Source organism: Melanerpes formicivorus, unplaced genomic scaffold (assembly GCF_026170545.1).
Source record: "Melanerpes formicivorus ecotype bairdi unplaced genomic scaffold, bMelFor1.0.p_v2 SCAF_4, whole genome shotgun sequence".
Lineage (NCBI taxonomy): Eukaryota > Metazoa > Chordata > Aves > Piciformes > Picidae > Melanerpes > Melanerpes formicivorus.
Window position 1 is genome coordinate 3,972,330 of NW_027142356.1, and position 17,366 is coordinate 3,989,695.

The window sequence follows — 17,366 nt, forward strand, 5'->3', positions numbered from 1 at the left end:
CAGCACTGGTGTGGCCACACCTTGAATATTGTGTTGAGTTCTGGGCCTCTCACTATAGGAAGAACACTGAGGTGCTGGAGCATGTCCAGAGAAGGGCAACAAGGCTGGAGAAGAACCTGGAGCATATGACCTACAAGGAGCTTCTGAGGGAGCTGGAGGTGTTCAGTATAGAGAAGGGAAGGCTGAGGGGAGACCTCACTGCTCTCTACAACTGGAGTAAGGAGGGGGCAGCCTGTTCTCCTTGATGACAAGTGATAGGAGCAGAGGAAATGGTTCCAAGCTGTATCAGGGGAGGTTTAGGCTGGGTGTTAGGAAATATTTCTTTACTGAAAGAGTTCTCAAACATTGGAATGGTCTGCCTGGGGCAGTGGTGGAGTCACCATCCCTGGCACTGTTCAAGTGGTGTGTGGACCTGATGCTTAGGGACATGGCTTAGGGTTGACACCTCAGTACTGGGCTGAAGGTTGGACTGGAGATCTTTGAGGTCTCATCCAACCAGGAATATTCTGTGATTCTGTGGTACTTGCGTTAAAGGGCAGCAGCCCCCTGCTAATCACACATTTAGGTTAGTCACCTGAAACATAACAGTATTTATAGCTGACTTTGGGTGGCTAGCAGATTGGGTTTTTCTTTTCTTTTGGGGTTTTTTTTTGGGGGTGAAGATTGCTATGGCTGGGCAAAATTAAGACCAGCTTAATTAACCTCTTGTTGGGAATAACGAAAGGTCAGGCACTTCGACACATTTGATAACAAATTGCTATGACTAAAGCAGAATGAAGCTTTCTGGGTTTGGCTGGCAGGAGCCCCCTCCTGCCCCCCCAGAGGCAGCAGCACCAGACTCCACTGCTGACATCTCTTTAGCAGCATCTATGCCCTCTGAAACCACAGAGAGATGGTTAATATCACCCCAGGCACAACCTGATCCCTCATTTTCTCAGGGCTTTATCTCTGTACTGGAGACAGATGGAGTGTATGCACTCAGGGCAGAGGGGTGGCTGTCACCCTCCTCCCAAAGATCAGCACTGTGCTTAAAGGTGGTGACAGCAACATTTCAAAGGGGAAATCACAGCCAGCTTGTCCTCTGTGGGTATAGGAGTTGATGCTTTCCAATGTGGTCCTTCAGCTGGGAGGATCCCCAAGACACAGCTGTAATGTGTCCTACTGAAAGTAACAAGGGGGTTGGCTCTTCTGGGCAAGGATTTTATCTCTTCCTGGCTTGGAAGGATTTAGCACCCGTGGGTAGGTAGAAAGAGGGGTTCAGTAGCTGCTAGAACAAGGGTAGTTAGTCAGTTTGGATGGTTGGATTTGCTTAGGCACAACAAGGTGCTGAAGGGCAGACCAAAGGGGTTGGATGTGGCACCTGAAGCCATGGTTTACTTGTCAGGAGGTGTTAGGTATTAGGTAATGGGTTGGACTTGATGATCTCTGAGGTCTTTTCCAATCTGGTTGATTCTATGATTCTGTGACTTAGTCACCAGAAGAAAGTGTGAGGAACCACAGCTAAGGTTTCCTGATACCTGATCTGATCTCTTTATCACAACAACCTGTGAAGCATCAGCAAGAGTGTTACAAAACTTAAGGTCATTTCTTTGTGCTGGAAAAGCCTCTAGGGGCTTACAAATTGCTTTTCACTATGCAGTTACTGTATTTCCAGGTACTTCCTGTCATCAAACCAGCTGAGTTTTAGGTATTTCTTCTAGTAGCAAAGTTGACAGAAGCCTCTATGCCAGCCCTTAGCAGGCCAAGATCCTCCTGCCCCTCATTTGGGCTCAGAAACATCACTACATGTCAACCAATTTTGCAGCAGGGGCAGCCTTGATAGCAGTGGCATTATTCCTTTCTTCTATTCATCCATGATGGATGGGATCACAGCACAAGACAAGAATATTATCCTGTTCCCTCTGAATCCATTACCAGGCCCTATTACACACATGCAGCTGAAGATGATTATAGTGTATACTTGCATTTCATTAAAGTTATTCTTAGTCCTTTCTCTTCTCTGTGAGGTTAAATTAGAGATTACCTCAATGCAGCACTTATTACAATAATTGTTTATGATACTTGTTTTACCATCTGTCTTTAATGCTGTGCAGTCCCCAGCTGAATATGTAACTTTATACCCAATAACCAAGCAGATGTTGTGGGTAATGATGCACACCATCAGAGCCCTAGAGCACAAGTAACTTTTGTCAGTGGTCTTCCAGCCCTTCCCCAAGTCAGTCACCAGCAATTGCTGCCTGCTCTTCATAGCTGCTATGGGGACAAGGTACAAAAGCCACCAGCATGCTCCCTGGAGTTAATGCCACTTCACACCTGAACATGTTGCTTGCTTTTTGCCCAAAGGGCAAAAATTCTCCAGCATCAGCAAGAGTGTTCCAAAACTTAAGGTCATTTCTTTGTGCTGGGAAATGTCAGTCATCAAAAGAAAAATTGTTGAAGGTAACAGCAGTAGCAAAACATGAAGAGCAGTGCCACGGGAATGATGAGGGGGTTGGAGCAGCTCTGCTGTGAGGCCAGGCTGAGGGAGCTGGGGGTGTTCAGCCTGGAGAAGAGGAGGCTCCAGGGAGACCTAACAGCAGCCTCCCACTACCTGAACAGGGGTACAAGAAGGCTGGAGAGAGACAAAGGCCTGCAGGAACAGGACAATGGCTTTAAGCTGGAGAAGAGGAGATTCAGATTGGATGTTAGGAAGAAGTTCTTTTACTATGAGGGTGGTGGAACACTGGAACAAGTTGTCCAGGGAGGTGGTTGAGGCTCCTTCCCTGGAGATATTGAAGGTGAGGCTGGAGGAGGCCCTGGGCAACCTGATCTAGTTGGGGATGTCCCTGCTCACTGCCTATTTCAATGAGCCCATCTGACATTCCTGCCTCCAGATCAGTTATTATGTGAGATCAGAAGGGAGCTTATGCAGACATCTGGCAATGCCACGTTCCTATTCTCCTTCCTCCCTTTCCAGGGAAGTGTGGGGCATGCTGGCCTTATGCACTACCAGGAAGCAGGACCATGCAGTTCATCACAAAGATTGGTTGGAGTGGTAGGCAAAGAGGTCCTTCACACAGATACTAGAAGGGCTGCCTTCCCTGGAAAGAGGGATGCTGCCTCCCAGGTGAAAGGAACCAACAGAAATTGAACACCATACAGAGCAATGAATTAATCCATCCCTCATATCCATGCTAGCAGTCAGAAGGGAAAGGGGAAGCACTGAATGGGTAGCAAGGGGAAAGGATGTACCTCCTCAGCTCTCCCACATTCCTGCAGTCAGAGAGAGAAGTGCACTGATGTCATTTACCTCTGAGACAGAGCAGTTGAGCTGGAAGATCTGCCCTTCTCCTTCAACCTGCCGCACGCAGAGTTTGCAGACCAGCTCCACGGTGTTCAGGCTGAACCTTTCCAGTGTGAAGGTGCAGTGCAGGTTCCTCTGGCATCCACTCCAGATGTGATAAAAGGGAATTTCCTGCAGCAGGGAAGCAAACCAAAATACAGTTAGGGAGGGATGAGAGACCAGGGCATGGATGCTCTATGACCCCATGCTGCTGTCACTGCAAATACTCCAGGGGAAAATCTGTCCAAAGAACTGCAGCTGGGCACCTGGTGTTTTTTAAACACCCCTTGTGTGTCACTGCATTTCTTTACACCTCACTGCTAGAGTCCAATGCCAGTGGTCTGCTGTAGGGATTGAAGAAGAAGAGTTCAGCACTTCTGAGCATGAAACACAGTGTGCTGATCAAGAAACAGCCTCATTAAGACGAGGCCTTGGGAAGTGCTGGGGTAGAGAACAGACAGAGAACAGACACCTGGTGTTTCCTTCATGGCTATGAGAAGTTTTGAAATGCTCAGCCAATGACTGGTTGTGGCAGTTTAGGCTGGGTGCCTCCTAAACTGAAGCCACAGAGTTACACCTCCAGTGTCTAGAGTGTCCAGCTCAGTGTGTGGACACAGGCAATAGTGGATTGCTACCCATCAATCCTGCACCCTTGTAATAAACCTGGTTGCAAAGTCATTGTCTGTCTTTTTCTTCCCTCTCTGCTCCCATGGGAGATGCTTTCTGATCAGGTAATGGTGAGGGAGTATCTCAGGCCTCCTTGGCCTGATTAAGAAGGAAGTCTGAGACCAGCCTAACCATGTGGGGGAAGAGTGAGCCCTGGGGGGTTTGGGTGCACCCCAGGTGGGGAGAAGGGAAGCACTGGGGTTTTATTTGGTGTGGCAAAGGGACTTTGTATGCTTTGGATATGCTCATCACTAATGCTTTGTAGTTTTGTAGTGTATGAATAGCTTTTGCATTTAACCTTTCCATGCCTGTCCAAGCCATTTGTGTGAGCATTACTCTTTTGCCCCTTTTGGGGCATTAAAGCATCTGTCCTGCTCTAAACTAGGACACTGTTCAGGAAAGTTTTGTTTTGCTGGAATGGAAAAGCACTCCTAGAATCAGGCTTGCCTTATGCTGTGGTAGAAGGAATATCTAAACTGTGAGTTCTCACAGTGAAGTGGATCCTGCCCTTTCCCCTGAGCTATCATCTACAGTGTCCAGCCTCCCCTTCATAGAGGCCACGAGGCTCTGTGCCACAATGGGCCACAGTCTGCAGTGCTCACCTGGTATTTAGCCAGCAGTTTGCTCTTCCAGAGAGAGTGGGCAATGTCATGGATGGACAGGCGCAGGTTGTGGGTGCTTCCCTTGAAATGCAAAGCTTTGGGCTCCTCCAGAAGCTGCCCTCCCATCTGCTGCTCCAGCTGAAGGACCTCCTGCAGAATTGGGATAAAAAGGAGGAAGTGATCAGGTTTTACCAAGACAGGCTGAGGGAGCTGGGGGTGTTGAGCCTGGAGAAGAGAAGGCTCCAGGGAGACCTAATAGCAGCCTGCCAGTACCTGAAGGGGCTACAAGAAGGCTGGAGAGAGACAAAGGCAATGGCTTTGACCTGGGGAAGAGCAGATTGAGATTGGATGTTAGGAACAAGTTCTCTACCATGAGGGTGGTGGAACACTGGAACAAGTTGCCTGGGGAGGTGGTTGAGGCTCCTTCCCTGGAGACCTTCAAGGTGAGGCTCAGTGAGGCCCTGGGCAACCTGATCTAGCTGGTGATGTCCCTGCTGACTGCAGGGAGGTCAGACTGGATGAGCTTTGGAGGTCTCTTCTGGCCTAGCCATTCTGTGATTCTGCCTCAGGCCAACTGAAAAGGAGCCTGTGTTTTAGCTAAGCACAAAACAAGCTACTCTTGGTCACATTCAGGGTCTAGCTAGCATACTAGAAGAGCTTCTGTTCCAGGACCTGGCAGAAGCTAAAATAGTGATTATCAGCCATTGGAGGAAAAGGAACAAAACCAAAAACTCAGGAAACCTTTTAGATGGAGGCTATGCCCTGTAACATCAATGCAAAGCCTTGGCCTTATAGGATACAGTTTTTCACATCTGTAGACAACATGCTTTTGGCTCTTTTTTGGTCAGCACTTCCCCTTTCCAGCCAGGCAATAATGATCTTGAAAGCACTCACAAACAAACAAACCCCACAAATCAGACTAGCAAATGAATTATAAATGCACAGGAGGTGGGAAAGAAGAGATTGTGCTCCTCTGTTCTGTGTGAATCACACCATTTAGATCCTGTTTTAAGATTTGGTCTCTTCTCCCAGGCAACCAGCAGCAGAACAAGAGGACACAGTCTCAAGCTGTGCAGGGGGAAGTTTAGGCTGGAGTTGAGGAGAAAGTTCTTCATAGAAAGGGTAATTTGCCATTGGGATGTGCTGCCCAGGGAGGTGGTGGAGTCACCATCCCTGGAGGTGTTCAAAAAAGGCTTGGATGTGGCACTTGGGGCCATGGTTTAGTAGTCATGAGGTGTTGGGTGACAGGTTGGACTTGGTGATCCTTGAGGTCTTTTCCAACCTTGTTGATTCCATGATTCTATGATTCTATGATTTCTGATGGATAAGAGCCCAGAACACACATCTCTCCAGCAAGGTCATCTACAAAGCAGCTGAGGAAATGATGCAGAATTAAATGGATGCTTTCCCTTTAAGTATAAAAGAAAAGAAACAGAGGGACTGCTGAGATCATCATAAGGATGATCTTCAAACAGCAAAGCATCACACAACAGACCACATGCTTACAGTCTATCCCTCATCCAGTCCCTGAATGTTGAAGCATTTATCAATGCCAATTCACCCTCACGTTCTCAGAACAGAGATGTTCACTGTTGCACCTTTACAAGAAAGCACAGCAAATCACCTATCCATGGTTATGTGTCAGCTTCAGAGCCAAAAGTGAAAACCAAATGATTGCAGGACAGTTTGAAGGCCAGGCTGGATGTGGCTCTGAGGACCTGATACAGTGTGAGGTGTCCCTGCCCATGTCAGGGGGGTTTGAACTGGATGTTCCTTGAGATCCCTTCCAACCCTCATAATTCTATGATTCTGTCATTCTATGATTTGGCATAAGACAGCCCCTGGCTGGCAAGGGGGAAGAGAGAAGGGAGAGGGCTACAGCGTCAGTGGCCAGACATGATGACCTGATCAGAAGAGAAGCACCTCCCCTTCTACTTGTTTAGCCAAATCTTTATCTCTAGTTCCTGTCATCATAAATTTGGAAGCCCAGACTTTTTGTTCTCTCAAAACTCCTTCTGAAACTCCAGAAAGTTGGAGATTCAACTGCAAGTAGACTATTGAAGGATAATGCTAGGACTAGGGGGAATGGAACAAAGATAGAAATGGGTAGATTCAGATTGGATGTTAGAAGAAATTCTTCCCCATGAGGGTGGTGAGAGACTGGCACAGATTGCCCAGGGAGGTGGAGGAAGCCTCATCCCTGGAGATTTTTAAGACCGGGCAGGATGTAGCTGTGAGCAACCTGCTGTAGTGTGAGGTGTCCCTGCCCATGGCAGGGGGTTGGATCCAGATGATCCTTGAGGTCCCTTCCAACCCTGACAATTCAGTTATTCTGTGACTCAATTCTTCCTTCTTTCCAGTGTCCCCTAATTATCCTATCAAGACATGCAAAGAGCAATTGATAGTAATTATCTGATTACTATAGATCTTCATTGCATACAAATTATCTCCCTGGAAGGGCCAGTGGATGACTTGTGGCACTGCATGAGCTAATTGCAGACACTACCTCTCAGGCACAACTGCTGCTGCCCGTGCAGTGCCAGCTCTTGGGCTGTGCCACTGTAAGGGAAGCACTGCACCATTCCAGCCACCAGTTCTATGTATCTAGATTCAATATCCCATTTCTGGTACCCACTTTTGGTAGTCACCCTTGGTCACTGTAGCCCCTCTACAGTGGGCTCCAACTGGAGGATGCTGAGCAGCCTGTGCTTCTTCCATGCTACTCAGTTAATCACAATTAATTTGGAGCCATGATTTGTCCTGCTCTTCAGCCCTGCAGGTTGGCTTTAGCCCTATGGCATTTTATTTAGAGCAGTGCTCATCCTGCTGGCTGGTGCTTTATGCTCTCCTCAGCCAAAATCTGAGCTGTGTATTGCTTGCCCTGTGCTGGGGTGGCTCTGGCTGTGCTCCCCATTGCCTTTCACCACTCTGGTGAGCTGGGACTGATGCCTTTATCCTCTTCCTAGGAGAGGGAAGACGCATAAGGAATCACTCCATTGTCGGCACCACCAGGACAGCCACAACCTGAATTTGGAAAGAGCTTTCTTGTTAGTGGGGCACAAGCAAGCACCAGTGTTCAGTCTAAGCTTTTGCCTTTCTTCATTAGAGAGAAAAATACACAATAAACAATTGAGAGATCATCCCATGCCTGTTACTCCTTCCCTCCATCCCCCTCATTTGGAAAAGAGTGGAAAAGAGTTACTCTAGAGCACAAGGCAGGTTGGGGGATGCCACCCTACCTAAAGCCTGAAATCATTCACTTGCCCTCAGTCACAGAATCACAGAATCTCAGGGGCTGGAAGGGACCTCAAAAGCTCATCCAGCCCAACCCCCCTGCCAGAGCAGGAGAACCTAGAGCAGATCACACAGGAGCACATCCAGGCAGGTCTTGAATATCTCCAGAGAGGGAGACTCCACAACCTTCCGGGCAGCCTCTTCCAGGGCTCTGTCACCCTCACAATGGAAAAATTCTTCTTCCTGTTTCCATGGCACTTCCTCTGCCTCAGCTTCCACCACTGCCCCTTGTGCTGGCATTGGGCAGCCCCAGCAGAGCCTGGCTCCAGCCTCTGGGCACTCACCCTGCACAGCTTTATCAACATGAATGAGGTCACCTCTCAGGCTCCTCCTCTCCAAAAGCCCTCAGCTCCCTCAGGCTCTCCTCATAAGGAAGATGTTCCACTCCCTTCATCATTTTTGTGGCTCTGTGCTGGACTCTTTCAAGCAGTTCCCTGAGGTCCTTCTTGAACTGAGGGGCCCAGAACTGGACACAATATTTCAGAGGCTTCACCAGGGCAAAGTAGAGGGGGAAGAGAACTTCTCTCAACCTACTAACCACAGCCCTTCTAATCCACCCCAGAATGGCCTTGGCCTTCTTGGCCACAAGAGCACACTGGTGGCTCATGGTCAACCTCCCATCTACCAGCACCCCCAGGTCCTTTTCCCCTTCACTGCTCTCCAGCAAGTCAGTCCCCAGCCTGTATTTGTCCATGGGGTTGTTCTTTCCTAGGTGCAAGACTCTACCCTTGCCCTTGGTGAACTTCATTCCACTTCTCCCTGTCCAGCTCTCCAGCCTGGCTAAATCTGTCAGGCTGGTCAGCCTGTTCCACACAGAGCTCACATCCCTCAATATCAAAGCCATAGGTGAACAAGCAGATGGAAATAAAGCAGCTGGAAATAAAGCAGCTGGATTTCTTTACAGTTACTGTATTAGGACTTTCTTTTTTACAGTGGAACAGCTCAGGCCTCCCCCTCTAAGTGCAAAAATCACTCTTAAAGAAGAGACCAGTGCTCAAGGTCATTGCCATTCTCGCCCTTCCTCAGAAAGCGCTTTTGTGAGTATCCCACCCAAGTGCCTCAGGTCCCTGCAGGACAGGGGATGCTGCACATGTGAGCAGCACTGAGCTCACTGCTCCACAGCCCCCAGCAACCCTGCAAAGCTGCTCCCACAACAACTGAGAAGCTGTTAGACTTCCTACTGTACTGCAGGCACTGGCAGCTGTGAAGCTGCATCAGGAGAGGGGAAAGGCCTGCTGGATAAATACTGCACCTTGCTAGGTACTGCAACTGCTGCTCTGTCTTTGGTGGCCCTTAGGACATACTCAGCATATGGCAGGCTCACTACTAGTGGTAAATAATAACAGAATGCATTTGGTTGCCTGCTCTGTGTTGCTCAGTGCCTCTCCTGATCCTTTCTGCTGTTGCACCGAATCAGATTACCTCACAACTCTCCTCACAGTCTATTAGAAACAAACCAACAGCTCATGAGTAACACCTAATTGGATTCCCCCAGCTCTGACTGCATTAGCTGTCTGTCCAAGGCTCCTCTGACTCGCTTGTTATTACCTCAGGCCTCGATGAACCCAAGGAAAATTGCATTACACAGCACAGGCATAAAACCATCAGGCTTTTGCAGCTTGATTGCTATGAAAGGTCCTTTTCACTATTTTTAAAGAGGAAAAACAGAAGGGAAACCAGACCCAGGAAAATAATTGTTTCTAAAAGCCTGATCACAACACACTGACAGCATACAGACAGACACATGATGAAGTCATGATGTGCCTGCTTCAACCCTTACACTTTACTGCCTTTTGTATGCACAGTGGAAGGCTGAAAGAGTATTCCCTCAGCAAAGCCTAAGCAGGCAGGCCTTGGTATCAGAGTAAAACTGAGCATGCCACTTGCACTTATGGAAGCCACTGCTCTGAAAAACACAAAGATCTCCCAGCCAGTACACCTGGGTTTAAATCCCAGTAATTCCCCCACAGAGCTAAGGAAATAAAAGCATACACAGCACCAGGATGAATCTGGCTTTGAACTTACTTGGCTGCAAAGAGGCATTTGGGAAGATGCACTGGCTACCATTAAAGATAAAAGCCTGTGGCAGTTTTAGGCTGATGCCTAGGAAATTTCCCTCAGATTGACTAGAAAATGGAAGAATGCAAATAAATTACCATTGGATGCAAAGGGAAAATAAAGCCTAAATAATCCCAGTGGTCTGTTAACTGACATAGAGTTGTATAAACTAACTCTCTCTCTTTTTCTTGGCTTCTTTGCTCTAGCTGATACTAGCTGGTGGCTTTTGCTTGGTTGTTGCTGACCTTGGCTGTGTTCTTGTTGTGGCTATTAACAAGCTGCTCTCTGCTTTTCTCCTCTTGCTTTTCCCTTGTACAGGGGGGTGGGTGGGGGGAAGGAGAGAGGAAGCTATTGGTAGCACACTGGTTTTGTCCAGGGGGGTTCTTGTGTTGTTTATAAGTTGTAACTAGATGTAACTGTTGTATATTTTGCACATATTCATTGCATTTCATATTTCTAGATTTTAGTGTGCTTGTAAATACATCTTTACTTGCTTCCAACTGAGCTGGTCTGGCAATTGTATTTTGGGGGTAATTTCAACCCACCACAAAGCCCTGCCATTTAATCACAGAAAACATTCAGTTGGAAGAGACCTCCAAGCTCATCCAGTCCAACCTTCAACTCAGTTTAGGGTCAACTCTAAACCATGTCCCTAAGCACCAGCTCCACACACTGCCTGAACACCTCCAGGGATGGTGACTCCAGCACTGCCCTGGGCAGAACATTCCAATGGCTGAGAATCCTCTCTGGGAAGAAATATTTCCTAGCATCCAGCCTGAACCTCCCCTGGAACAGCTTGAAACCATTTCCTCTGGTGCTGTCCCTTGCCACTAAGGAGAAGAGACTGCCCCCTTCTCACTCCAACCTCCCTTCAGGTAGTTGTAGAGACTGATGAGGTCTCTGTTTCACACTTGTGCAGCTGAAGCTACAATACTTACTAAGTGTTTCTGTTATTGATAATACCTGTAAAAGCACAGGCACTTATAAAGAGAAATAGCAAGCATGGTTCTCTAGCTGCTCATCTGTATGTAGTGAGGGTGTGCTTGTGTGCATGCAGCCAGAGTGAGGTTATGTAGTCAGAGACAGCACCGGCTTTGGTTTATTTCAGCTGTGAATTCCCGACACAAAAAGCTGCATGCCAAGAGGTGTAATAAAGCAGTATGAAAGCAGGCAGTGATTAACAGCCCAGAGAAGCTTCTTTTATCATTATCAACTATTTACAAAGAAGCATTTATATGTTTCCCCATCTCTGGGGAGCTGGCACTTAGCATTAAAAATGCATGAATAACAAATGAAGCTTCGTGTACCTTATGGCCTTTTAATAATGCACAAAATCTTAGGATTCAGGATATGATACAGGTAAACAAAGGGAGGGAAAAAGAGGAGTGGGAAGAAAATAATGTGAGATCCCTATGCAAAGGACAATTTCTAGTGTGTGGGGGTTAAACTGTGGAACAGCAGCTTGCTGTCAGGCTCTTCTTCTAGTGAGAAAAATAACCCAGGGAAAAGGAATACACAGAGCAGAGGGCCTAGTGGCAGTGATGGCTGCAGCTGTGGGAGAGGGAGAGGGAGAGGGAGAGGGAGAGGGAGAGGGAGAGGGAGAGGGAGAGGGAGAGGGAGAGGGAGAGGGAGAGGGAGAGGGAGAGGGAGAGGGAGAGGGAGAGGGAGAGGGAGAGGGAGAGAAAGCAAAGCAAGAGAGCAACAACCACCTTAAGGGCATCCTGTGTGTCATCGAGGCAGTAGACCCGGATGCTGTACTCCAGCGATGAGCAGGACAGGGGTCCAAAGATGGCCAGTTTGAGACGTTTGGCTGCTGCTTTGGTGATTGACTGCCCCACCAAGGCATAGGTGCTGAGGGTTTCCGTCAGGATATGGCAGGCTTCTGTGTCCAGCTGGATATAGCACGGAGTGGTGAAGTTTTCCTCTCCAACCACCACCACATCCTAGGGGAGAAAGAGGCCAAGTTATTGCTCCCAGCTCCTCAGAGCTGCTCTCCTTCGAGGCAGCAGTGTCCCTGTCAAGCCTGGCTGATGCACAAAGTCCTTGCTGTTTGCATCTTAGATGAATCAAAGTTTAAAATTCCTGCTTCTGGCTTTTCTCCTGCATAGAGAGGGAGTAATTTCTCTGGGGTGCTGGTGGTGATGATGATGCTAGAAAGGTCCTCCTGTCTTCACTCCCCTAAGACATGTTAACTCTTTCCCCTGGGCCCTGCAGCAGCTTTTAATGCCCTCGATAGAGTTAGGCAGATAATTAAAATATCACCAATACTTTATTGGAAAAGGTGTTGCAGGACTTGTACTTTGGTGACCATGATTTAAAATCAGCGGTGGCAAGCATGCTGAATAATTAATTGCTTTTCACTTCCTCAGCATGACAATATGGGGCTACGAAAACTCAAGGAAGGGAAGTAACCTCTGCTGCGGCTGAATGCCACGTCTGTATGAAATATCACCTGCTGCTCTGCTGAAATAATCCTATGTGGTGGGACTAGAGGCTGAGTAGAAAGAAAACAAAATAGATGCAACCCAAATGCAGACAGCATCCACACCCTGTGCATAAAGAAAAACAGCTCCCCTGCTAATTTCTCCATTCAACCCTGCATGTAATGTCCTGCACGCAACACAAGGTGCCTTGAATGGCTTTGAGAGAGAGCTGAAGTGAAAAGGCAGCAGTGGATGATGGCTGTCTCTTGCAATGCCACATCACAGGCTTCCAGGATGTTAGGGGCTGGTCCAGAGATCACTGAGACCAACTCCCCTGCCAGAGCAGGAGCATAGAAACCAGCACAGGTCACACAGGAGTGCATCCAGATGGGTCGGGAAAGCCTCCAGAGTAGGAGACTCCACAACCTCTCTGGGGAGCCTGTTCCAGTGCTCTGGGACCCTCACAGTGAAGAAGTTCCTCCTCATGTTGAAGTGGAACCTCCTGTGCTGGAGTTTCTATCCATTGCCCCTTGTCCTATCCCAGGGTGCAATTGAGCAGAGCCTGTCCCCTCCCTCTTGACCCCCAGCCCTCAGGTATTTAGAAACCTTTATTAGATCCTCTCTCAGGCTTCTCTTCTCCAGACTAAACAGCCCCAGGGCTCTCAGCCTCTCCTCACAGGGCAGTGCTCCAGTTCCTCAACCATCCTGGTAGCCTGTTTGGCACAACTCAGCTGCTTCATCTCTGCTGCCTGCAGGTCTGCAGCACAATGCACACATCTGGCAGCTGAACAGTGTGGGCCCAACGAAGATGTGGCATTAAGCTCAGGCTCTCTAGCCTCACATGCCATATTTGTAGGGCTGGAACCATCCTTCTGGAGGGCAAGGCTCTGCACCCACCCACACACAACCATACATGGCAATTGGATCTGTGTGGTAGTTTTAGGCTGTACCTAGACAATTTTCCACAGATCTTGAGCAGAAAGTGGTAGGATGTAAATAAATCACTCAGGGGAGACCTTATTACTGTCTACAACTACCTGAAGGGCGGTTGTAGACAGGAGGAGGTTGGTCTTTGCTCTCAGGCAACCAGCACCAGAACAAGAGGACACAGTCTCAAGCTGCATCAGGGGAAGTCTAGGCTCGAGGTGAGGAGAAAGTTCTTCACTGGGAGAGTTGTTAGCCATTGGAATGTGCTGCCCAGGGAGGTGGTGGAGTCACCATCCCTGGAGGTGTTCAAGAGGGGATTGGATGTGGCACTTGGTGCCATGGGTTAGTAGTCATGAGGTCTTGGGTGACAGGTTGGATTTGATGATCTTTAAGGTCTCTTCCAACCTTATTGATTCTATGATTCTAAATAATCCCGTTGGAGAGATTACAAACATAAGCTGGTTGTGTAGGCTAACTTTCCTTCTCATTTCACTCCCTCCGCTCTGTCTGGTTCTTCACCTGGCTTTTGCTGACCTTGGCTGTGCTTTGCTGTGGCTAAGTACTAACAAACAACTCTCTGCTCTTTCTCTTGTCCGTTGTGTACAGGGGGGTAGAGGGAAGGGGCCAGGGAGTGGGAAAGCTATTATTAGCCCCCTGGTTTTGTCCAGGAGGTGTTCTTGTGCTGTTTATGAATTGTAAATACCTGTAAATATTTGTAAATGTTATGTATTTTATACATATTCACTGCATTTCCTATTTCTGGATTGTAATTTTGCTTGTAAATACAGCTTCACCTGCTTCCAACTGAGCTGGTCTGGCAATTTTCTGTTGGGGGGGGAATTTCAACCCACCACAATCTGGCTGGAGGTGCTGGTCTTCACTGATGCTGCAGGGCTGTGCATGCATATGTGTGTGTGTGCATGTGCAGGGCTCAGCTTGGAGAAGCTGCTCCAGAGCTGATCAGAGGCAAATTGCCATGCGGTGGCCAGGGATCCAGTGGGTGCTGAGGAAGCTGTGCTGGCACCTGTGTGTGTATGGCTGGCAGAGTAACCACTCTGTCAAGTGCAGGAGGAGGAAGGGGGTGAAAATGAAGTGGTGCCAGTAACACAGAGAAACAAATAAGGAACATATGTGTGGTGCCAAGAGTCAGGCCAGTGGGGTGCAGATTAGTTGGCAAGATAGACTCTTGTTCACTGCATGCTCCCTCCCTGCCTGAGGAAGAGCTGGTGTTGGACATGGTGCTCTTGATGCTGTCAGCCAAACTGCCTTCAAAAACCCACTCTGATCTTATTAAACCTATGGGTAGGAGAAAGTGTCCTTGCCAAATTAATTATGTGAGAGCAAACTGATGGCAGCAGGTACCTAGGAGCACAGGGCTGGAGAAGAAGGCTCTGCCAGGATGACCCAGCCCTTGCTGAAAGCATCACTTTATGCTCCAGTTACAGTGAAGATCCTTCTGTCACTCTGCCCTGGGACATCTTCCTACTGCACTACTAGCAAAGAACCTGTGAGACCCTGAGTGTTTTGGTTGTCTCCACCAGTGCCACTGAAGGGAAAAAGACAGATAAGGCCTACACATGTTATGAATATATGGACAATGTCTTGGGCCTGTAGCTAAAGATCGTTTGCAGCATTGTTTTCACCTTCTTGAAAATGGACTATAGACCAGGAAAGCCAAAACTGGTCTGTAAAAGCCATCTTCTTATTTCTAGAGTCAAGGCAGAAATATTTTTCAGACATTGTTTCATATTTTGCCTTTTCTCTTTCTTCAGTCCCTATGACTTCAGCACAATATCCTGCCACAACCAAAAGCTCAAGTGCCATAGTACTACAATGAAGGCTATTTAATGGAGAACAGCACAGAACCAGCAAGAAGGAGCCTTTCATGGGGTCAACACAAAGTCTAGAGCTCTGGAGCCTCACCTCCCACGGTCCCTGGGCAGATTGGTGCTTCAGCTGGATCTGCCAGTCCTCTGTGTTGGGCTCGGCACAGTGGTGCATGGTTAGAATGACTGGCCGGGTCAGCAGGGCTCCTGGTGGCCCACAGCTCACCACTGGTGTCAGCAGGGTCTGGCTGTCTTCCACAGGTGGCCTGACAAGGGAACAGAAAGGTGGATATGTTAAGTGAGATAAAAGAAGGCAAAAAGGTACATTCGGGTGTGAGGAAGAAAGAGGCGGGAAGGGAAGGGAAGGGAAGGGAAGGGAAGGGAAGGGAAGGGAAGGGAAGGGAAGGGAAGGGAAGGGAAGGGAAGGGAAGGGAAGGGAAGGGAAGGGAAGGGAAGGGAAGGGAAGGGAAGGGAAGGGAAGGGAAGGGAAGGGAAGGGAAGAGAAGGGAAAGGAAGGGAAGGGAAGGGAAGGGAAGGGAAGGGAAGAGGGAAGGGAAGGGGGAAGGGAAGGGGGAAGGAAAGGAGAGAGGGAAGGGGGAAGGGAAGGAAGAAGGCAAGGTGTAAGGGAAGGAAGAAGGCAAGGCAAGGAAGAAGGCAAGGCAAGGAAGAAAGAAAGAGAAAGAAAGAGAGAAAGAAAGAGAGAAAGAAAGAGAAAGAAAGAGAAAGAAAGAAAGAAAGAAAGAAAGAAAGAAAGAAAGAAAGAAAGAAAGAAAGAAAGAAAGAAAGAAAGAAAGAAAGAAAGAAAGAAAGAAAGAAAGAAAGAAAGAAGAGAAAGAGAAAGAAAGAGAGAAAGAGAGAGAGAGAAAGAAAGAAAGAAAGAAAGAAAGAAAGAAAGAAAGAAAGAAAGAAAGAAAGAAAGAAAGAAAGAAAGAAAGAAAGAAAGAAAGAAAGAAAGAAAGAAAGAAAGAAAGAAAGAAAGAAAGAAAGAAAGAAAGAAAGAAAGAAAGAAAGAAAGAAAGAAAGAAAAAGAAAGAAAGAAAGAAAGAAAGAAAGAAAGAGAAAGAAAGCAAGCCTTAAAATGAAAAGATTGTGCAAGAAAAGCATGAGTGGGTTGGGGTTGGGGTTTGGTGGTGTTGGTTTTTCAACACAAATTCCATAATGGTGGGGGTTTGGCCATGTATCATTTATGAAACTGCAGGTCTAGGTGACAGCAAATTATAGACCACCCACCCCCATTGTGAAGGATCCTTGCAGACAATCACTGAGGCTTCATTTTACCCAGGGCAGAACTGTGACCACTGCTGCAGCTGGCAGTTGTTCAGAGCATACAAAAATGAACAGTGGCTCTGGTATGCACAACAGTTATTTACTGTCTGGACAGAGACAATTGAAGAACAGAGGAAGAGAATGAACTAATGAGCAGATCTGAAGCCTTGTAAATGGTATACAAGACATCTCAGATGGGCAGTTTGGGTTCAGAGTCACCCACTGATACTCCATTTAATTAAAAGGCATTCAGATCTATCCAAATGGCTACTGCAGATAGGCCTGTGGGGAGCAGATGTTTCCACTGGCAGGGAAGAAAGGGCAAAGGGGTGGTAAGCAATAGTGCAGAGGGGTAAACACACTTGCAAAGCCTGAGATTGCTAATGATTACCCACTTGCTGCCTGTCACTACAAATGGGTGGTATGGGAAGGAATATACATGTTGAGGGTACACAGGAGTTTGTAAATGATGTGTGTGTGTACATGTTCATGTATAAACTCTCCCAGACCAACTGCTGAGGAGCTCAAAAACAGAGGAAGCATGAGTGACTTTAACTATCCTGACATCTGGTGTATGACAAAGACAGCTGAATGTGCCTCATCAACTGCCTTTCTAAATAATACAGAGGACAAATTCATGATCCAGAAACCAGCAAGTGGGAGATTAAAGGGGTCAGAGTGATCCCCGCTTAAAGTTCCAGATCTGCTCCAGGCTCTCCCATCCTCTGCTCTGGCTAAGGGTTCAATTCCTTGTTGCATTTACAAGTACTTGCATTTACATCAGTATTAGTCTTAGTGGAATTAATTTGGGACAACAATAAATACCAGTTATTTCTGAAAGTCCTTGCCTTTAGCAAAAGAAAGAGTGAAACAAATGAGCTGTAATCTCAGATGGCATTTTCAAGCAGGCTAAATCAGGACAGAAGCTGTTTTGATACCAAATTAATTGTACCTGTTTTGCCTAAACTCATGAGGTTCAACA

The 17,366-nt window shown here is 47.5% G+C and overlaps 1 protein-coding gene across 1 annotated transcript in view; it reads right to left on the reverse strand.

Annotated features, from left to right (window-relative positions):
- The window catches only part of UNC5C (unc-5 netrin receptor C), a 372,372-nt gene that overhangs the window by 6,417 nt on the left and 348,589 nt on the right, over positions 1 to 17,366 (reverse strand). The window contains exons 11-14 of the mRNA XM_068136717.1: positions 15,216 to 15,384; positions 11,652 to 11,885; positions 4,591 to 4,740; positions 3,290 to 3,454 (exon numbers count right to left, since the gene is read on the reverse strand). Of these exons, the coding sequence (XP_067992818.1) occupies positions 3,290 to 3,454; positions 4,591 to 4,740; positions 11,652 to 11,885; positions 15,216 to 15,384 (718 nt within the window). The remainder of the gene's footprint in view (positions 1 to 3,289; positions 3,455 to 4,590; positions 4,741 to 11,651; positions 11,886 to 15,215; positions 15,385 to 17,366) is intronic.